The 23,074-nt window shown below is 36.0% G+C and overlaps 1 protein-coding gene across 13 annotated transcripts in view; it reads left to right on the plus strand.

Annotated features, from left to right (window-relative positions):
- Nucleotides 1-20,892, plus strand: part of LMO7 (LIM domain 7) — a 252,651-nt gene extending 231,759 nt beyond the window's left edge. For 10 of the 13 annotated variants that reach the window (XM_043992292.1, XM_043992290.1, XM_043992293.1 and 7 more), the window contains 7 exons: nt 2,070-2,135; nt 4,279-4,328; nt 6,519-6,732; nt 8,996-9,286; nt 17,150-17,258; nt 18,598-18,700; nt 20,144-20,892. In XM_043992292.1, coding sequence (XP_043848227.1) covers nt 2,070-2,135; nt 4,279-4,328; nt 6,519-6,732; nt 8,996-9,286; nt 17,150-17,258; nt 18,598-18,700; nt 20,144-20,166 — 856 coding nt within the window. In that variant the 3' untranslated portion in view covers nt 20,167-20,892. The remainder of the gene's footprint in view (nt 1-2,069; nt 2,136-4,278; nt 4,329-6,518; nt 6,733-8,995; nt 9,287-17,149; nt 17,259-18,597; nt 18,701-20,143) is intronic. The other 3 variants (XM_043992291.1, XM_043992294.1, XM_043992302.1) reach the window with 1 other exon arrangement.
- Nucleotides 20,893-23,074: the final 2,182 nt, after the last annotated feature.

Below are 23,074 nucleotides of genomic sequence, written 5' to 3' on the forward strand. Positions count from 1 at the left end.
AATTCTTTCTCTCTCTCCAGCTCCTCCCTTACTCATTAAAGGTTAGCAATATGACATCAATTCTTTTACCAAGTATCGAACACCTATCTTGTACTTGACATTGTACTAGGTGTTAAGGAAACAAAAATAACAAGTGGAACAATATCTATTTGCAGGGGTCTTATATCCTGATGAAGAAGAAAACAACCACATGTAAAATATATACAACAAATATAAATTGAATAAATTCACACAGATGTATATTTGCTAAACATAAGGTGATTTGGCAGACACTAGGAGTTAGTGGGACCAGGAAGAGCTTACTGCAGAAGATAGCACCTAAGCTTCATCTTAAAAGAAAAGAGAGACTCTCAGAGGCTGAGGTAACAAGGGAATGCATTTTAGGCATGTGGGATAGCCATTGCTAAGGCAAGGACAGGAGAGATAAAATGTCATATGGGAGGAACAAAGACCAGGTCAATTTGGCTGGATCTTGGAGTATGATTTGGTTCAGTAACATCTAGTGGGGCTGGAAAGACAAGTTGGGGTCAGGCTAAAGAGGGCTTTATAAACAAAATAGAGGAATTTAAATTTAATTGTAGAGGCAATAGGAACCATCATTATCTTCTCTGCTCTGCCTCATATGAAATGTTTTTTATTTCCTAACTTCCCTATTTTTCTTAAAACTTTATTTATTTTTTTTGAGGGGGCAGTTAGGTGGCACAGTGGATAAAGCATCGGCTCTGGATTCAGGAGGACCTGAGTTCAAATCTGGCTTCAGAAACTTGACACCTACTAGCTGTGTGACCCTGGGCAAGTCACTTAACCCTCAGTGCCCTGCCAAAACAAAACAAAACAAAAACAAAAACAAATAAAAAAAAACAACAAAAATACACCACAAAACTTTTTTTTTCTAGCTTTGATTATATTTTCTCCCTTTTAACCTTTACATTTGCACACTCTCCAAGTTTCTTTGATTCTGAACCCCAAATCTGTCATACTTATCTCCTCCTCATTCCCACTGCTGCCATGATATGTTAGATTCTCTACCTCTTAACCTGGATTCATTCTGGTGACCAGGGTCATTTGTTGAATGTACAGTTCTTTCAAGAAATCAAAGACAGAATTTATTTTGGAACATAAATATTTGTGTTTTTCACTGATGTTCTTTGAATATTTTAAACTGATGCAACTAAGTGACAGAGTGGTTAGCATGTTGGACCTGAAGTAAGGAAGTGCTAATTTCAAATCCTGCTTTGGACACTTAACTGGCTATATAACCCTGGGCAACTCACTTAACCTCTGTCTCAGTTTCATCATTTGTAAATGAGGATAATAATAGCTCCTCCCTCCCCAGTTTGTTATAAGGATCAAACAAGATAATGTTTGTAAAGCGCTTTACGAGCCTTAAAATGCTATAGAAATATTATTTATTTTTATCATCCTGATTTTTTCACTTTAAGTTCTACCGTAGCTTTAATAGCTCAGGTTTCCATAGAGTTTCTCCCTGAACAGCTCTAAGCTTTTTACAGGATTAATTTTTTCCCTCCTAAGGCTTCCTGTAAAAAATAATGGGAATTTAGAGACCTAGGATTTAGACATGGAAGGAACCTTAGACATCACTTGGTCCAAACATGTTATATTATAAATGAGGGAACCGTGGCCCTTTCCACAGGTTATGGGGATAGTGTACAAGAAAACCAGGATTTGAACCCCTGAATTGTGGATTGTGTTGTTCAAACTATAAAGTGTTCTATCTCCATTTAAACTGTCTTTTATATGAGAAAGAATCCTATTTGAATTTTTACCTCTAGAATTTTGAAAGGGAAGTCTAGAAAACAACATAAAAGCTACTTGAAAGTTCTTGCTAATACCTCATTTTAGATGTCATCTAACCTGGATTTAGCTTTTTAAAATGCCTTTGGTATCTTTATGGTTGAAATGCTTCCTTTTTTATACTAAAATCTTTGCTTTTTTTTAAACCTCAGTAGGCATCAAGAATATTGTACTTCTGTGGGATTGTTTTGCAAATGTAGGGAAAAACCCACTTTTAACTTTAAATTTAAGAAAATTCCTTTTCCATCTTTTAGGCCTGTTGATCCCTTTGAAGTATCGAAGCAAGGAGATGAGTCAACAAATCTACTTCCCAGTGACAGGTTTGTAAAACACTGAATTACTGCCACGTGGGCAATAATTTGGGTTTAGTTGATCTTTCAAGGACGAGCCCAGACTTTCTGGAATCACAGTTTCAGCTCCTTGCAGAATTAACTCAGCCATTTGTCCTTTGTGAGATAAATGGAACGTTTGGCAGGCTTCTTTACTTTTTGGGAATGAAGTGTGATGGGTGAAATACATGGGGGTTACCTAAAAATAGTAGTCCTACATGTACATCAGAGAAGGGAACAAGGGCATCTGTTTAGGACAATTTGGCTTGAAACCCCAAGTCAAATTTTGGGGGATGGGGAAGGAATTCTAGACATTTAAGAAATTATTTCTTAAAACTTTCTTTCTGAAACCAATTTGCTTAACTTAAAATAGTACTTCTGAGCCCCCACCACCCCAAATTAAGCAAGTTAGGTCTATTATAGTCTAGATTGATGTTTCAGTGAACTCTTTTGAATCTGTATCTGCATAGTAAGGGTTTTTTTTTTTTTTTGCCTTTGGTGAAATCTGGTAGCAAAAACTTCAGTCACACTGATAATTTGTTGCATGGTTGAACCTGACACAGAGCTGACCATAAAGGAGAGAGAATTGAGTAGGGATGCATTGATCTTGGACCTATGAAAAAGATGTTGAAGGGTGATCCTTTTTATAATTATCTCTCCTGTACTGTACATACATTTAGACATATGTACACACACATATATTTACACATATCATTATATGCACACATACATATATAAATATACAGTTCATTTGTATACACATGTGAATATACAAATATACATACATATGTTTAGGTATGTATGTGTATACATTTATATCTTTACATATCTTATGAGGTTTTACATATATATGTATGTATGTGTGTATATATATGTATGTATGTGTATCATCTATATCTATAATCTATCTATCTATCTATCTATCTATCTATCTATCTATCTATCTATCTATCTATCTATCTATCTATCTATCTATGTTGGTAAAAGAAACATTGCCTTTCTCAAGGAATTGATTTATTTATAGAAGTTAGTCTCATGTAACTTAGTACTTTGGGGAAAACTAATTAGTATGCCAAGACAGTAACCTTGGTAGCATTAGGAGTCTTGACACAATGTCTTATCTCCAGGCATTGATGATACATTATGCTATAGAGATCTTATTGAGTTTTGCCAGGTTTATGGTAATGAAATTACTATTTTTAAGGTGAGAAAATAATAAAAACTTTTGGCTACGAGAGCCACAAATAGTATGTAGCCTTTTTTATTTATTTAGTGTCTAAGACAATTTAGATCCAGTTTTCTGACCTGTCTATTCAAGGACATGGGGGTACAAACCTACAGGGTGAAGTTCTCTTTAGGTTTTCATCAGGGCAGAAATATTGAACTTTCAACTCTTGAAGGCAATAATTAGCAGAGTTTTTCTATTTACCTTAACATCTGAAGTTGATTAATCTTGCCCTGTCTTCCTCCATAGTTGGACTGGAAGAATAAATCATGTCATGGTTTAGATTCACAAGCTACACCCTTTTGGAGAGTTGGGTTCTTTAAGAAATAACATCAACTCTTTGGGGCTCTAGGATGCCCTTTACCATATTGCTACTTTAGAGCATCAAAGGGTCCATACTCTTTTAGCCTGAAAGAGTTGATGTAACTTATTTCTACACTATTGGTTAAATATTAGTAGGGATCTTAATGAAAGTTTCTTTATATCAACCTCATGAGTCTGACCACTGGGAACACTCATTCCCACTTTAAGGAGAAAATGGCTGTGGCAAAAATAATCTAAAAATATTATGCTAACCACTGTAGACCTCTAGAGGAAGTGCTATAAGAATTTGTTTTTTTTATCATTATCATGTACAAGTTCTCTGTATTCAGAGTTTTTTTTTATGATACTCTCTACTAGTTAAAGCTTCATACATAGAAGGTTCAGTTCAGTAAAATAGGACAATAGTAATTGTCATTTAGAAAAAGGGAAAAAAAGATCAATGGTTTAGAATGTTTCATCTTTAGTTTTATATACTTAAGTATGAATAGATCTCTCTTTTTAATCATACAGGTATATTTATATTAAATATGCATATTTATATAAAAACTGCTTCTCAGATTTAATATATTGGGTTTTATATTTTAGGAATAAATCAAGGTCCACTACTGAATTAGATCACCCCACAAGTAGAAATGGTAAGTTTCAAAAAAAAAATCTTAAAAATAAAATGACTTAGTGGTATCAAACATCATGATTAAGGCCCTTTTTAAAGTCAAGTTGAAGTTCACAAGTATGGTTTCCATTTTTCAATTCGTTCACTTAAATTCTTTCCAAAATGTCTCTGTTCCTCCACATTTCTTTTCCTCCCCTGTGAGGTCTACCATGGTGATATGTTATGTATACACTGTGGTCCAATCTGCAATAAATGATGCTTTAGTAAATTTAGAAAAGATGTTACAAGCTAATATTTTTATTCATCTACAAAAAAAATTAATTTACCTATGTTTGCAATAGTCCATAGAACACTAAATATAAAAGAATAAATAGGATAGTTACCTCTCCCAGAAACCCACTGAAAAAAGAGAATGACATTCCAACAATAATGGAAATCTATTTATATGTACATAAATGGGTATATACATTATGGACACATATACAGACACATATGTTTACATTTTATAACATTTTACTGTTCAAAAAAGATTTATTTAAACAATCTATTGATTTGGGTAGCACAAATGTTACCCCCATTTTACCATGTTAACAGCTTCTCTTAGCAAGTGGCGTAATTCCCGGGTATCTGACTTTGTCACCTGGTTTTTCCAACTTTTGAAACATTGTTCCAGGGCTTTTTGATGGATTCAACTTCTGCTCTCAATAATGTGATTTTAAAATGGAATTTTTTTTTACATCTGATCAAATTTATATTATATGTATTGTTTTTACAAACATAAAAATAGTATTCCATGAGCAATGATTGTGTCCATTTCACATTGCACTAAGAAATAAATTGGAGAAAAATAAATTGGAAAAAAACATTTTAGTTAGAGATAAAAACTCACTCTGGAGATGGAAAGGGGAAAAATTCTTTTTTTTTTTTTTGCGGGGCCATGGGGGTTAAGTGATTTGCCCAGGGTCACACAGCTAGTAAGTGTCAAGTGCCTGAGGTCGGATTTGAACTCAGGTACTCCTGAATCCAGGGCCAGTGCTTTATCCATTGCGCCACCTAGCCACCCCAGAGAAAAATTCTTAATGATAATTTCTGAGCCTAATAAAAATGAGACTATAGCTTGAAAAGTGTTTATATAATACTAATTTCAAATATTTATAATCCATCCTAATGAGTTTGAGTTTATGAGAAACATTGATAAGCTTAACTGTAATATATATATATATATATAATAAATTTTATATATAATAAAGCTATATGCAGATGATTTCATCTCTTAAATAAGGGAACCTGAAATATTTATTAGTGAATAATTGGATCACTGTACCACTACCTAGGCTTTTTTTTTTTTAACAGACAAACCACTATACCATCAGTAAGTATTTTAATTCCTATAGCTTGGTAGGCTTTGTTGTTGGATTTGATTCATTTTAGGAGCTTACATTGAGTGACGTAGGCTTGATTGAGATATACTTAGTATTTGCCTTGTCTCATAGACAGATTGCAAACTTCTTTGAGGGCTGGGACTATATACTATGTGTCCAAGGCATAACACAGTGCATTGAGCATATTGGACACTTGGCCATCTTTCTAGAGGTAGCATAGTATAATAAAAAGAACACAGAATTCATTCCAAGTCCCTAACTTCATATTCTGACTTAACTAGCTTTGTGACCTCTAGCAAGTCACTCAACATCTGAAAAGTCTCAGTTTCTTTATCTTTAAAATCAGACACTAATACTTTTAATTATCAAGCTCATGAAGTTATTTTGAGGAAAGCAGTTTTTAAACAATTAAATGCCCTACATATGGGAATGATCACTGGTCTTTTTGTTATTGCTGATTGATGTAGGAAGCATCATCTGGCAAAAGAAAACAAACCAAAAAACAAAACAAAAAACCAAACCACACATTATTTTGCACAATAGAATTTAAAGGTGGCCACAATCAAAACAATGTGGTTTACTAGCTCTCTTTGGGAATAGTGTTCATTTCCTTTCTTGTATGTCTCATGTACTACCACTTTCTGTTGAATTGGGTGCTGCAGCAATACAAGAAATTTATTCCCCTCCCTCTAGAATAATACACAAGAAATGATGCTAAAATACTCAAATCCCCTCACATTTGGCATCTTGCATTTTGTAGCTTTTTATCTCCGCCCTAGGCTGTATTTTTATTTTCTGTTCCTCAAGTTCTTGATGTCTTTTTAATGAAGGGAGCAGCAAATATTTGGACCGGATTGGGAATGCAAGCTATTCACAGAAAGGTTCTCGAAAAGAGCAGGCCACGTCAGAGGCTGAGATGGAGAGACAGCAGATTCTTCAGGAAATGAGGAAGAAGACCTCCCTCCACAATGACAACAGCTGGATCAGACAACGGAGTTCCAGTGTCACCAAGGAGCCCATCTGCCTTCCTGGTGTCATGAGAAGGTGAGAGCTGTGTGGATGCTCTTAATGCTTTACTCGTATTTGCCAGCTGGGAAATATTTAGCTTCTAGGCTTCTTTCAGGCTGTTTAGGAGCTCATATGATCACTTCCCTTTGCTTTTTCTTCTACCTCTGCAATTCAGTGGGCAAAGTTAGGTGTCCCAGTGGATAGAGCTCTGTACCTGGAGTCAGGAAGACAGGAGTTCATATCTGGCCTTAGCCACTTAACTGTGTGACCCTGGGAGTCACTTAACCGTGTTTACCCCAGTTTCCTCATCTGAAAAATGAATTGAAGAAGAAAATAGTCAACTACTCCAGTATCTTTGCCCAAAAATTGCAAATGGGGTCATAAAGAATCAGACATAACTAAAAAAAGATGGAAAATGGGGATCCTAATAGTACCTACCTACAACGGGTTGTTGTGAGGACAAAATGAGGTAATATTTGTAAAGCAGTTTGCAAAACTCAGACCACTAGATAATTTTTCTCTTCCTTCTCTTTCTCTTCCTTCTCCTTTTTTTCTTTCTCTCTTCCCCCTACAAATGATAACCATGGTGGCTGGGAACTCTTGGAATATGGGGTTGCAGAACTCTGCTTTCCTACAAGGCCTAAAATAGCGTTTTTGTTTATATTATGTTGCATTTGATTCATCATTTGTTTGTTTATTAGTAATGAGTTAGTAGTTAATTTGTAAACTTCACTTTTATGGTGAAGATTCCATGAATCTATATTTTATACGTTAAAAAAACCTTAATGAAGGCAATATGTCAGAATGTTAATTTAGTTTTAGGTGTTAAAGATTTGACTCAATTGTATACACTCAAGTCTGCTGGAACGTCCTAGCTATTTTCTTTTAGGTTTTTGATGACTGTTTTAACAATCCATGTTTAGAAGTAATGTATGTTATAGAAGAGTGTGAATACAGATAAATCTCTCTACAATTTAGAGGTATGTGTCAGAATCATGTGTGAGCCATACTTTTAAAAAATGAAATTAGGGTAATTATTATTAAATGAAGCCTGTAGCAAGTTGTCTTATAATATGAATATCCTTTTTCTTCTGTTGTATAAGTTTAGGTTTTTTGCATATTGAGTTTTCCTACTGTAGCATATTGGCAAACTATTCATGCAAATATGGATATATTTATTGAAGAGCTTTAGGTTGTCTTCTTCCTTGTTCCTCAATATTCACCTAATTCTTTTTGCTTGGTACTTATATCTTTAAGAATCAATTATGGGGGCAGCTAGGTGGTGTAGTGGATAAAGTGGATTCAGGAGGACCTGAGTTCAAATCTGGCCTCAGATACTTGACATTTACTAGATGTGTGACCCTGGGCAAGTCACTTAACCCTCTTTGCTCCCTCACCCCAAGAGAATAAATTATGATAGAAATGAAGGTTCATTGAAAAAGTTGATTAGGGCAGCTAGGTGGCACAGTGGATAAAGCACCAGCCCTGGATTCAGGAGTACCTGAGTTCAAATCCAGCCTCAGACACTTGACACTTACTAGCTGTGTGACCCTGGGCAAGTCACTTAACCCCCATGGCCCTGCAAAAAAAGAAAAAAGAAAAGAAAAATAGTTGATTAAAAACATTTCATCATTTTATCATGAAGATAGAAATAAATTTACTTGTATGTATAGACCAAGTAGGGTCAATAGTGGATAGAGTGTCAGACTTGGAGTCATGAAGCCTCCTCTTCCCGAGTTCAAATCCAGTCTCAGATACTTATACTAGCTGTGTGACCCTGGGCTAGTCACTTAACCATGTTTGGCCTCAGTTCCTTCATCTATAAAGTGAGCTGGAAAAGGAAATGACAAAGTACTCTAGTATATTTGCAAGAAAACTCCACATTGGGTCACGAAGAATCACACAAGCCTGAAAAATGACTGAACTGAATTGTGACTAAGTATTCAAATGTGTAACACCCCATACAATTAGTAAAATGTTATTATTACTTTATTAATATTATTATCATTACTTATTAATTAATGTCTGGACAAAAATAAAAATGCTTTAATGGCTTGTAGTAGCTTTTGGAACTAACACTTCATTTTTTTAAATTTGCGGGGCAATGAGGGTTAAGTGACTTGTCCAGGCTCACATAGCTAGTAAGTGTCAAGTGTCTGAGGCCACATTTGAACTCAGGTCTTCCTGAATCCAGGGCCAGTGCTTTATCAACTGCACCCACCACCTGGCTGCTCCCTAACACTTCGTTTTAAAACTGAGTATATTGGGATATAATTGATTTCTCTTATTTATTTTTCAGAGGTGAATCTTTAGATAATCTAGACTCCCCCAGATCAAATTCATGGAGACAAGCCCCTTGGATGAACCAGTCCACAGGGTTTCACACTTCTTCGTCTGTGCAAGACTTCAGTCGTCCACCTCCACAAATCGTTTCCACATCCAACCGTGCTTACATGAGAAATCCATCTTCCAGCTTGGTACCTTCTTCTGCTGGTTCTGTACGAACTGGATCTTTATCATCAGCACCCTCCCCGGCACCTCGAACACAGTCCCCCTCTCCTTCTCAGGCAGGGATACAGCAACGAAACAGGTATGTTGCACAGATGTTTCTATTAGCCATTATTTTCCTTCTGCAGTGGTAGAGGACAACTTTTTCAACCATTTTTGAAAATGGAAACATGATCTTCTAATTTCCATTGGAAGAAGGGGAAAAACAACTGCTCTTGCAATATATTCATTTTTTATTTTTATTTTTTTGCTGTTATCCATACTGTCATTGATGGTTTTCTTAATTCTTTCCAGACTACACTTATGACATTTATAGTTTTTTTATGAAACCACTGTAGAAATTTTAAACCTTGAGCTTATTGCCCCATGTCTCTCACTGATATTTGTGGCTGGTTTATCACTAAATAGTCGAGAATGGTGAATCATAAAAATCTGTAGAAGCTCATAAATATATTTCTACTTTATGGGCAAAATCTGCTTTAAAATTGTGTATTTTTTTTGAAGTAGGCATGTTGTTCAAGATCATTTTTAGAGGAAAGGGCATAAGAAAAGCAATGAATTATAACTGTGTGCTGTACACAGTCTATTTAACATGCCAAGTCTGATTTTAATAAATAATAATGTACCATATGGATAGCTCAGATCTAGAGTTTTTCTTTTACTTTTAAAGAGTGATTGAGGGGGCAGCTAGGTGGCACAGTGGATAAAGCACCGGCCCTGGATTCAGGAGGACCTGAGTTCAAATCTGGATTCAGACACTTGACAGGTCTCTAGCTGTGTGACCCTGGGCAAGTCACTTAACCCCCATTGCCCCACCAAAAAAAAAAAAAGAGTGATTGACTTTTTGCTTTCTCAAATTTGCTGACATCTTGTTCCTTCTCCATAAATTAACACTTGTATGCTATATGCTACTAAAATTGAAAATTAGTTGTACTATTAACAAGTCTAGAACTTGGCTTATGATTTTTAATGAAGTAAATACCAAGAAAGACCATGGTTCAGAGAGAAGGAAAGATGTAGACAAAACTGCTTTTACAATAATAACTTGAATCATGAGAAGGTACATTCTAGTGACTGCCTTGGCTGAAACTTAAGTAACTGGAAGTAACTTGAAATTCTATCTATGGCACAGTGTTGTCTTCTAGGATTTCAGATAAGAGTTAGAATGAGGTAAATCATTAAACACTAGCTAAAACAGTAGTAAATATACCCAGAATGCATTATATCTATATCTATCTATGTGTATTTATAACCTGAGAATCTGGGTCAGAGGAAAGGGATGAATGGAGCTGGATGAAGGTTATTAGGACTGGAGGGGTTGACTTGATTTATTCTTAGGAAAAGCAGATAGTTAAAGGGGGCTACCTATATACATGGCATCAGGATGGTATGGGCTTTAGAGCTTGAAAAACAGCTGTGATGAAAATGCAGAGATATATCTATGCCTCAGATTTTTCTTGGTCTATGTCTCTGGCATTTATTTATAGTGACTATAAATTAGAAGCCATGGGCATAGTCTTTAAAGAGCTGGCCTTGGAACCAGGAAGATTCAAAGTTGCCTCTGACCTATACTGGCTGTGTGAGCCTGGATAAGTCACCTATCCTTTCAGTGCCCTGGATAATTCTTTTAAGATGATAAATTGTCAGGCATAGTGTTGAAATCCTTGCTACTTAGGGTGGCCAGTGGTGGTTGATTACTTTAGTTCTGAGCTGCAGGAGGGATAAAGCTCATGAGATGTCCACGCTAAGTATGGCAGCAATATGGGGAATCTCTGGGAGCAGGGGGTCACTAAGCTACCAAAGAAAGGGTGAACCAGCTCAGATCAGAAAAATGGAGCAGACTAAGCTTCCTGTTTATTGCCTACCATATGTATTGATAACAACTGGGATCAGGCCTGTGAGTGTCCACTGCCAGTCTCTAAGACAACAGTGAAAGAGGACTTTACATTGCAGAAAAGATGTCATCCTGTACCTTTTGAGGAAAGAAGTTCTTTATGAGGAGTTCCCTATAGCAGTGAAATCACAGGCTTATTTTCTGTTACCTTATTGCCCTACCCCCAATCAGTGTGCCAGAGATAGCAAGGAATTAAAAAAAAAACCCCACACATGTACACATATACGCACAGTACATGTGTACACATACATATACACATATAGGTAGTCCATGTTCTCATGGCAGCTCACAGGACTATCTGTGGAGGTAACGTACATATGAAATATGACATGTCATCTATCTTTAACCCATCTTATCAACTTCTCCTCTCTAGAACAGAATGGAGAAGTAAGCAAAATATATTTTTTTGGGGCGAGGCAACAAGAATTAAGTGACTTGCCCAGGGTAACACAGCTAATAAGTGTTAAGTGTCTGAGGCTGGATTTGAACTCAGGTCCTCCTGAGTGGTGCTTTATCCACTGTACCATCTAGCTGCCCCAGCAAGATATTTCTGAGCCAAATAGGTGTCATGAAGTCTGTGTGTGCCCGAACTTTTTCAAAGACTCTCATTTAGATCCCATTTTTTACTCACAATTTTAAAAAGCTTGGTTTTCTGGTCCCTTTTTTCTTCTTTTTTAATTTTATGGATGTGCTGTTTTTATCTTATAAATATTTATATATTATCCACATTGAGATATCTCTTGTAACAAAGTATTAAAAATTAAGAAAAAACTAATAATATAGTAACCTCGTCTGAAAATGGATACAACATTTCACATCTGTAGCACTTTCCCCCAGGCAGCTAGGTGGTGAAGTGGATAGAATATCAGGCCTGGAGTCAGAAAGACATCTTCCTGAGTTCAAATGTGACCTCAGGCATTGACTAGCTGTGTAAGCCTGGGCAAGTCATTTAATTTTGTTCGCCTCAGTTTCCTCATCTGTAAAATGAGCTGGAGAAGGAAGTGGCACACCATTCCAGTATTTTTGTCAGACATGACTAAAAATGACTGAACAACAAAAGCACCTCCCCTCCCTCCTCCCCCTGCCAATTTTCTCCCATATCCAAAGTAGATTAGAAAAAACAAACTACGCAGAGAGCTATTGACAATGGAAATGATAGAATCATAACAAGTGGACAAAAATTTTAAAAAGCATATTCTGATATGAAAACCCCCATTTTTCTGATGAAACAATCAAGGCTCAGTAAGACAAAGTTTCTTGACCATAGTCACACAAGTAAGTGTCCAAGGCCAGCTTTGAACCCAGTTGTCTCTGAATTCTATGTGCATTGGACTCTCTGCTACACTATATAAGCACAGAGGAGCAGCATGTTGCTCTATGATAGAACACTGGGCTGGTCAGAAAGAACAGTGAAATCCCAGGTCCTTGATGTAGTGATGTTTAAGGAAAGAAATACATTAATTTTTTTCACTCAAAATGTGTTGGTATTCAGAAAAGTAAACTTTTGGTTCCCCCCAAACTTGACCATTCAAACCAACTCACTCCCCAAGGGTTGCAGATAATACTGGGCATTGTCATAAGTGAGTGCCATGTGTGATGTATAGATCTAAATAGAGTTCAAAGCAAGGGTTGCGGGAGGACAATAATTTTTTTGGCTTGGTGGGGATGGGTTATATTATTCACTTGAGAAGCAGGTAGCCCATGCCTATAAGGCATCTGTTATAGTAAATAATTTGCACGAATAACTATAATAAAAGGCAGGATGTTAATTATTGTAACCAATACAATCCAAGTTCTTTTGATATAGATGTGATTACTCCCATCTGGAGTGATCTAAGGAGGCTTTCAATCAAGCAAGCAATATCTATTAACCACCTACTAAGTGCCAAGCACTGTGGTATATGCTGGGTAAAGTGCTTCATGGAGAAGGTAGCATTTTAGCTGGGCCCATTTAGAAAGAAGAGTAGGATTTTAATACATGAAATTGAGGGGGGGTGTTGATGGAGAGTGGAGAAGAAGGGCATTCTAGATCAAGGAGGGGCTATTAACTTTTTGTTTGTTTGTTTGTTTCATGGTTTCCTTTGGCAGTCTGGTGAAGCAAATAGAACTCTTTGCCGAATGTTTTTAAATACATAAAATGAAAATGTGTACAATTACAAAGGAGACCAGTTATATTGAATTGTTATAAAATATGTTTTTAAAAAGTCAAGTTTACACATTCCAGGTTATGAGCCGCCCCCCCCCCCAAAAGGGGAACAATGAGAACAAAGTCCTGGAGGTTGGAAAGTATGGAATGTGTTTGAAAAAATGAGTGATCCTATTTTGCTATAGTGTGAGGGTACTTATGGGGAGTTAAAAGAAAAGTCGACAAAGGAGACATTGCTAGGCCATCATATATTTTAGGAGACAAGAGCAGAAACATGATCTAGCAAAAGAGACAGTGAAGTAGTCTGAGAGCTAAGAACAGAATTGGATGCTTCTTACTCTTGCTGGGGGAAAAAGTGTGTGTGTAGGGGGAGCTGGGCTAATAAGCACTCCCCTTTAAAAAGCACTACAAGGTTGGCCATAATGTAAAGGCTCAGTTAGCAAGGTAGGGCAAGTAGAAACTGAGGTTTAGAGAAATGTAAATGACTTGCCCATGTCACACAGATAGTAAGAAAACAGTTTTGAGGATTCAAAAATCTAAGCACTCTTCCTATTTTACAACACTGCCTTTCAAAGGAAAAGAACTTTCATTTCACAAGAGAAAAGAGCCTGGTTAAATTCCATTTCAATGCAAAGGCCTGGTTGAGATAACACTTCACACATGAATGAGTTTTTATCACAGTCTTAGAAATCATATTGTACTTAGACCTGTGAGTGACTGATGCTAGTTCTTTCTGGTTTTAATGGGGGGAAGGGAGAAAGATTGGGGGAAGGCATTGATGGTTAGAAGTGAGATAAAGGGTTTTGAAAAGCATTAGGTAAAAGGGAAAGAACTGGGAGGCAAAGAAAAGCTGCAAAAGACAAAATTGGGCAGTTTCCCTACCATGGGCCCTCTGCACCTTCAGTTGAAACAGGATACATAGAAGTCAAAGGGGAAGCATTTTTGTCGTGTAGCTGAAGTTGTCCTTAGCATTGATATGGGAAGTTTATTTTTTTTTTCAGGGCAATGAGAGTTAAGTGAATGGCCCAGAGTCACACAGCTAGTAAGTGTTAAGTATCTAAGGCCAGATTTGAACTCAGGTCTTCCTGAATCCAGGGCTGGCGCTTTATCTACTGTGCCACCTAGCTACCCCCTGGGATTTTTTTTTAACATGAAGGTTTACTTTTTATAAATCAGTTGTCCTCCCAAGAAATCTTTCAATTGGGGTATCCTGATAATTCAGAAAATTAGAATGCATTGGTATACATTAGGGGTTTTCTAGACAATTTAAATAGTTTTTAGTGTGGAAAAATTAAAAATTCATGTTTCTTCATCTGCTTCATATGAACGTTGTATTCTCTATTTTGTTTTTAATACTGAAAAATGACTTCAATTATTTTTAATTTTCAATTTCTATTATGAAGTATTACCATGTTTTTATTCTGCTTGAGCCCCAATAAACTCAGCTTGCTCAAGCAAGAGTTATTCTGAATCTGATAGTTGAATTTCAATTTATCTTAAAGTATAAATTAATTTTGTAGTGGAGAGGACAACATGGTGTAGTGGACATGATTTAGTGGATAAAGCACTGGATCTGGAGTCAATAAAACCTGGGTTTGAAGCCTACTGTACACATTTATTAACTGTGTACTTCTAGGAAAGTCTTTTAACCTCTCTGAGGCTTAGTTTGCTCATTTGGAATGAGAATAATAACAATAATAATAATAATAATAATAATAATAATAATAATATCTATTTCATGAATATTGTTGTGAGGATCAAATGCTTATATATGTAAAGTGCTTTGTAAACATTGATGTATAAGTGAGCTGTCATTATTTTTTTAATTGTTATTGATATCTCTCTTATTTTTACAATAACTCACACATTTTCCCACATATCTCTCATCTCATAATCTCAGGGAACTGTCCTCTTAAGAAATATTTTTTTCAAAGGGAAAAGTTAAGGAAAACTAACCAAAACATAAACCCAATCCAACATTATATGTAGAGTGCAACACCTGTAGTTTCTCCTCCCTTTCTTTCTTGCAAAAGAAGGAAAAGAAATACTGTTTTATACCCCTTGAGAGACCAAGCTTGGTCATTCTAATGTTGTACCATCCAGCATTGTTTGCTTCGTTGTTGCTGTTTTTTTCCATTTGTGTTCTTGCAGTCAGTGTGTAAATTGTTTTCCTGGTTCTATTTACTTCAAGTTGAATGGGCTCATATATGTATTCCTATGTGAGCCATTACAACTATCATTACTTGAAGGTATGAAGCCTTTTAGGCTGGCAATACCTTGGTATTTTGCTGTTACCGACATGTAACCTTAATGCAGAAGCACCATTTAATGTTGGCTATTCCAAATTGCCCATTCATTCCATTAACCAAGGTAACTGCAGATGACTAGATCAAGAGGCTAGCTTACTACAAAATACAAGAAGAATACCATCAGTATCTTAGATACTATACAAATAATAGCATAGATGATCCTCCCAGAAGTCATCTGTCCCATTCCCTTATTGCCAGTAAGATGATACCTTCCACATAGAACGTACTGTAAGCAAGATTGTAATGCTATACTATCTTCTATGCCAATGCCAAGAAATACTTGAAGGTAGTGTCTGCATTTCTGTCCTTGAGGGTGGCTACTGAAAAGGAGGAATTTTAAATTTGTGTCTTGGTTTGTTCATCCCCTTGTATTATCCAATAGTTAAGCCAAAACCAGAAGACAGTAGAAACATGGCATAATTAGACAGGTTAAAGTAATGAGATATAAACTATTCAAACAAAGCACAGATACATCTTTTGAATCCATCCTCTTCTCTCAACTCAGGGTGACCACCCTAATTCAGGCCCTCATCACCTCTTATCTTTTGGCCTCCTAGTTGGTCTCCTTGCTCCTACTCTCTTCCTCTTCAGTTTATCCATCCCTTCATAAAGCTGTCAGAATAACCTTTCTAGGGCAGAGACTTGTCCATGTTCATCTTCCACTCAAAAATATTCAGTGGCTTCTTTTATCTAACACGAAATATAAACTCTTGAATTGACTTTTTAAGGCCTTCCACAATCCTTCCACAAACTACTTAGCCAGGCTTATTTACAGTATTCCCTTTAGGGGTAGCATGGTACAGTATGTAAGATTTGGATCCTAATGACCTGAACTAAAATATTAACTTCTCTATCTGTGTGACCTTGGGCAAGTCACTTTACTCATCTAGGACTCATTTCCTCATCTGTTAAACTGGAGGGTTGGACTAGATGGTCTCTCAGGTAAATTTTAGTCATTAAGTCTATCCTCTGACTCTTCCTACAGTTGTGTTCCACTAAAGCTGTTCCCTGAACTCACTGATCCTGAACTTAGCCTGTTCCCTATACCTAGGGTGCACTTCCTTATTATTTGACTTTTTTCAGAATTCTATCTTCCTTCAAGGGTCAGCTCAAGTGTCACCTCCATGAAACCTTCTCTAATCTTCTCTAGTTGTTAGTGTGCTCTCCCTCCTCAAATTACCTTGTATTTATTTAGCTGTGTATTTACTGTGTACCATTTGACTCCCCAATATATTGTTAGCTCCTTGTAGACAGAGACTTTTATTCATTAATGTTTTATAAATATAATTTTATAGAAAAGATTAGCAACAATAAAATGTCAGAGCAAATTATTACTGTAATGTGTAATTCATTGGGAAAGATATTTTAATCTCTCAATGCCACTATTACTATATGGATGACAGTTACAAATAAAGGTTTAGGTGTTTTTCCATATAACTAAAATATTTTCTGAACATCTACTCTTTCTTATGAAGAATTTTTCTTTAAAGAAGAGACTCAAATTTCAAGTGTGTAATAATATGAATGTTAAGATGTCCTCTATCTTTAACTACCTTGAACAACAAGGCTTCCATCCCGTTCTTGTTCCGTGTCCAGGTCAGTCAGTGGGAAGAAAGTATGCTCCTACTGTAATAGCATTCTGGGCAAGGGAGCGGCCATGATCATCGAGTCTTTGGGGCTTTGTTATCATTTACATTGTTTTAAGGTGAGAATTGAAGAAGCAACACGAAGACAGGGGCTTGGCTTGGAGAACGCATGGCTTCTTGGATCGCTGGTTGTGGGGACACTACTAACTGGCTTTATGCTTCGGGCATCAATCCACGTGGTCTTCCCGCTGAGTTTTCTACTAATATTTACTTCTTAAAGCTTGAACTTAATAGAGGGTCTGATTTGGGAGAATCACTACCATATCCTAAAAATTCTGGAATATTCTTTGATCCAGCAAACAAAATGCAACCACCTTTATGTTATATTTAAAATATAGATTTTATGTTTTGTTTTCTTTTGTTTTTTTTTTTCCAGGGGTGGAGAGTGAGGGTGCTTGTAGTCAAAGGTAATCTTTAGAGTGGTTTGCCACTGGGAATATAATCAAACATGTGGTGGTAAACATGCTTTAGATAGAGATAAATGCTATGAGAAATATAGTGGTCATGGAGTTATTTCCTACCCAGAGTTTGATTTGCTATTGAAATGGAGAATATAAAAATGAAAAATTGCTATAAATTTTAATCATATGTCCCATATGTACACACTTGACATTTCACATATATATTTTAAAAAGCAATCCACATATATAAAGAAGGCTATAATTTTTGCCTTGTGAGATAATTAGTATTAGAGAAATGTTATGTAGGTCCACTATCTGAGGAACACTTACTTTGGGAAGGAGAGTAAGTGTAGTGAATGGTGCCTCATTATCTTATAGGATCACACTTGTTGTAACTCGTAAAGTGGCAGTAGAGGCTTGCATGTTGGCTGAACAGAATAAGCCAAAATATTTAATGTTTTCCAAATACGTGAACAAAATTGTGGAGCCAAAATATCGTTCACTGTGGTAAAGGTTCCATGTGAGAAGTAGGTCAGAATTTGTATTGCATGGAATCTACCAGGGACCCACCTCAGAAAGCTGGGCCCATATCCCGGCCTTCATTGATGAACAGAGGTAGGTCTTTCATGTAATGCCATGACTTTTCACCCCCTCACCCCACCCCAGGAAACCTGAAGATTAGGATTTCATTAAACTAATCAGTGATTCATTTCTGCCTCCCAGCACATTTAGAAAGTTGGCTTGATGTCATCAAAATCATGCCTCATCTGGAGCACTTCCTTTTCATCCGCTGATCATTGTGTTTGCTTTTGCTGATATTGGTTAAGAGAATTAGAAGCTGCTTCTCTCTCCCTCTCTCTCTCTCTCTCTCTCTCTCTCTCTCTCTCTCTCTCTCTCTCTCTCTCTCTCTCTCTCTCTCTCAGTCCACCTATTCATTTTTTCCACAAGCAAGTTTTTTTATGGCAAAGATAACTAATTATTGCTGTTTCCCTTCCAGTGTGTGGCCTGCGAGCGTGATCTCGGGGGCTCCAGCTCAGGAGCAGAAGTCAGAATCCGAAATAATGAATTGTACTGCAATGAGTGCTATCTCCGATTCAAATGTAAGAGAGCAAATCAGAGAGAAAATCTCTTGCCTTTTAAAGAGACCTCGGGCTCCCATGTACACTCCTGAACCTGCATCTGCTACCCCCTCAAGCACCCCGCCTCAGAATCCCCATTTTTAGGAGTGCTTTTTGGATAAACTTAAAGCTGCCCCTTTCCAGGGAGAGTTAAAATAGAGTTGGGTGATTGCACAGGATGTCAGCAAAAAAGGGTAATTTGTGAGGTCAAGAAAGGAGGTTGTGTGGATCTGGAGACCCAGGAGTTGTCCCCATCTTGCCCACCCAGGGTGCACGGAACCCTAAGCAAGACTGGCTAAAAGGAAAATAAGAGATTTGAAGCTAGTCCTCTTAAGAACTGGTTATTTTTTCATGCTTTTATCTCATTTTAATAGTTTTAACTTTAGACTTTAGAATATGTTTCTTAGAAAATAACTAAATTAGGTTACTGGTTTTGAAAATTTTTCTTAGCTAACATTTCCTAAAAATGAAGAGTAAAAAAAAAAAGAACAAACAGTTGTTAAAGTTTGTTCTTCTTATTATTTTGAGACATTTTCTACATATTTTCCTCCCAAAAGCAAAGCATTAGTTCTCAGGGTTATTTGGGCCTTCTGCATGTTTCTTCTGGAGACTCAAAGTTTTGAAGTCCCAAATGCTACGTTGTGTCTTAGCATTTGACACTTTTGTTTTGGTTTAAAAGAACATATTTTTTAGTGTGTTGTAAATCATAGGAAAATAAAGTTGATGGACTTGGCATATCGTTTATAGCTATGTGAATGCAACCATGACTGCTGTTTATATTTTGGACAGCGATGCTGATAACCTGTGTTTCTTCCTTATCAGCAAAACAATATGATTTTGAACTATGAGGTATTTATATAGACCTTTATTTGCCGAGTGCTTTATTAATGACTTATACTCAGCCAACTCTCTCTTTTCTGTGGATGGACTGTTCTTTCAATGGATTATCTGTGATGCTGAGATTTCCTTACCCTAACTGTCAAGTCCGTTCCTGAGCTGCTGACAGTGGATTCATGGTATGAGAATGTCAAGGCTAGGCATGCATTAAATTGAGTATGTGTATCTTTCTCCCTGACTAAATTCCAGAGTAAAATCTGTTTTTTTTTTCTTCTTCTGTGGTATGGTCATCATTATTTTGTACTATTGATGTCTCCTCTTCCCTCCATTGGCACAAATAAGTGAGAGTTGGCTGTAATTTATTTCTATCCAAGTCCTTAAATTTCATCTTCATGTTGCAAATGAGGAGAAATCTTCCTGTCCACAAGATGCAGTTTATTTGACCAATGGTTGAGTTGCAAGGCTTACTTCACTCAGTCTTGTTGATTTTCTCAAAATACGATTGCTGCTAAGTGTCCCAGATACTCAATATTAAACTCTTTCTGAATCTAAGTATTTTTCTTCTTTCTTTTCTCCTTGCCTGATCAGCCGGACAGCCAACCTCCATGTGAAGTTAACCTCCATACGAAAGCACTGTTGCAGATAGAAGAAGAGGTGGTTGCTGCTGGTGTAGATCTATAAATATATATTGTATGTGTCTTTTTTTAAAGTAACTTTTTTTTGCTTGTTTAGATTACATAGGAACATTTATATCCCTCATGTTAACTGTATTTTTTTTTTTTGTTATTTATAAGAAGGTAATCATGTTTTGGGAAAAGCACAGTATTCACTTTTTGAATTCAGCATATTAAAAGCACAAGGGAGAAAAAATACTTATCAGTAATAATTTCAAAATATTTTGGAGGCTTATAATTCACATCTAGCTTGACTTTCCAATGGTATATGAAGAGGATGTTTCTTGAAAGAATGCTCTTAAACATTATTTGAAATAGTTAATTTAAATATATTTGCAATGGCTGACTTTATTTGTAATGTATACCACAAAGTAAGTAATACAGACCTATTGCATTAATATTTGTTTTCTATACTCTGGTTTTCTAACTTGCCTCCCCTTGTGATTTTTTCATATACAATATTCTTTTTTCTTTCTTTTTTGATGAGAGGGACTCTCATATTGACTGATCAGTGGATTTAGTTTTGAACAGTTCACTCTTAAGAATTTCTTCACTAAGAAAATGTAACTATGGCTTGTGCAACAAAAAGTTTTTTTTAAAAGAGTTAGTGTATTTCTTTACTGTTCCAACTGCATTTGTAAATAAACTTGCTAATGCATTTAAGTCATGTTTCTTTTTTTTTTAAATTCTCTTGCCCTCTAATCCTGACGCTGAAGTTTCCAATTTAAGTTTTTTAGCAAAACATGCTTTTCCTCCCTGCCCCCCTTGTCACACCTGAAAATTACTCTTATCAGCACTCAACTTGACAATGTGCCTCTTACTGCTTCCTTGCTTAAGGTAAATGGTAACTTGTCTTTTTGTATAAAGTCCTTATTCTTTTGCAACATAGGTAATATAGGATAATGTGACATTGGGTTTAGAAGACTTGCAGGGCAAGTTATACTTAAGCACATTATGAAAAGGAAGGCTGGACTGGAATAGCAAAAGTACAACAGGTTAGCCTGGTTATTTGATGAATAGGAATGAAACCTTACTTAATGAATATTATATTTACAAAGGTAGTTGGCAGAGTGAATAATAAAAAATTAAAGGAGAGTGGAGAGAATGGTCTTGGGAATGGGTTATAAGTATATAATGCTGTCAAAAGGTAGAAAATATGAGATTATGGTTCCAGTTTTTAAAATCACATAAGCAAATTATAATCCTGAAAATGTCCTTCCAATAAAAGTGACTTAAACATGCAATAAATGTAGATTTTCCCCATATATATTTATTCCCCCATAGTATATATGACTTTAGGGGTTCATGAACAATGTATCAAAGCAGGAAGGTTTTTATAGTAATACTAAATTTAGGAAGAAAGGGAGCATGCCATTCTACTTGTTTATTACTATGAAGAATTTAATAGAACCTTAGAATGTTCATGGTTCCATTTTCATTGATTTAGACAAGAACTTGTCGAAGCACTTGAGATAAAACTAACATTTGTTGTATTCTTTTTATATTGCATCTTTGATGGAGGGTGTTTGACAAGATTTTTTTATATGTAGGCTTTTGCTTGCTGGGTTTACTAAAGAGGTTAACCATTTTTATTAATTATATTAAAGGTGTAATGAGCATGCTAATGTTCCTAGCAAAGAAACAGCTTGGTTTTTTTTTTTTTGACAAATATGCAGGAAAAGGGCATGAATCCTGCCAAACAGACAGACAAAAGCCCATCTCCTGGCCAGAAATCTCAAACTAATTTCCATCTAGTGAAATAGTCCCAGATACACTGATACTATGGTAGGAGAATGTGGAGCATATAAGAGCTCTCATCTTTCCATATAAGATTTTTTCTTTTGTTTCTCACTGATAAGAATAACAAAGGAATCCCTCCAACTCTTCATTGTGCAGATGACTGAGGAACTCTAAGACCTGGGAATACAGCTCTGCACTTAGGCATGAAGGTGACTGCTCAGAACACTGCATTAATCATTCTGTGAGCAAATTAACATAAAAATGTGGAGAATGTGATATCACTCAAAAAAGATGACATTACTATACTTGGGGATGGACTTCACAGTAGAGCTTGCATTTTCCCATTTCCAGATTAGTGCATATAATCTTATTAACTTGAAGGAATCTTCATCAGATTTAAAAACATTTTTCATTTAAAAAATTTATTGAGATCTTTTGCTTTTACAGTGTTAATTTCAAAATACATCCATTCCTCCTTCCTGCCCAGAGTCATTCCTTGTGACCAAAAAAAAAAAAAATAGAAAAAAAGGGGGAAAAAGTGATTTGGCTAGACTGAATGAACAATGCATCAACTGAGTCTGACAGTTTATGCAAAGTTTCACTTCCATGATCCTCCACTTCATCAGAGAAAAGAGGGAAATATATTTTCACATCTGTTCTTGAAGACCAGGCTTGGTCATAGTAATTACATGGTCTTCAGTTTGTGTCTGTGTGTTTTCTTTCCATTTACATTGTTATTGACTGTTAAAATTATTTTCCTGGTTCTTCATATCTATATATGTGTGTATGTGTGTGTGTTTATATATATGTGTGTGTGTGTGTGTGTGTTTATACACATATACCTATATACATACATACACACATTATTTGCTTGTACATTTATTTATTTATCTCTTTATCTCTTTATTTACCCATCTATTTTTATTCAATCATTTATTTGTTCATCTATTTTTTATCTCTCTTTTTATTATTCATTCATTCATTTGCTCACTTGCTTGCTTACTAACTAACTTACAGGAGAGTGGAGAGAATGGTCCTCTGAATGGGTTATAAGTATGTAAAACTGTAAAAAGTTAGGAAAAAATGAGATTACGGTTCCAGTTTT

The sequence above is a fragment of the Dromiciops gliroides genome, chromosome 3 (genome assembly GCF_019393635.1).
Source record: "Dromiciops gliroides isolate mDroGli1 chromosome 3, mDroGli1.pri, whole genome shotgun sequence".
In the NCBI taxonomy this organism is placed as follows: Eukaryota; Metazoa; Chordata; class Mammalia; order Microbiotheria; family Microbiotheriidae; genus Dromiciops; species Dromiciops gliroides.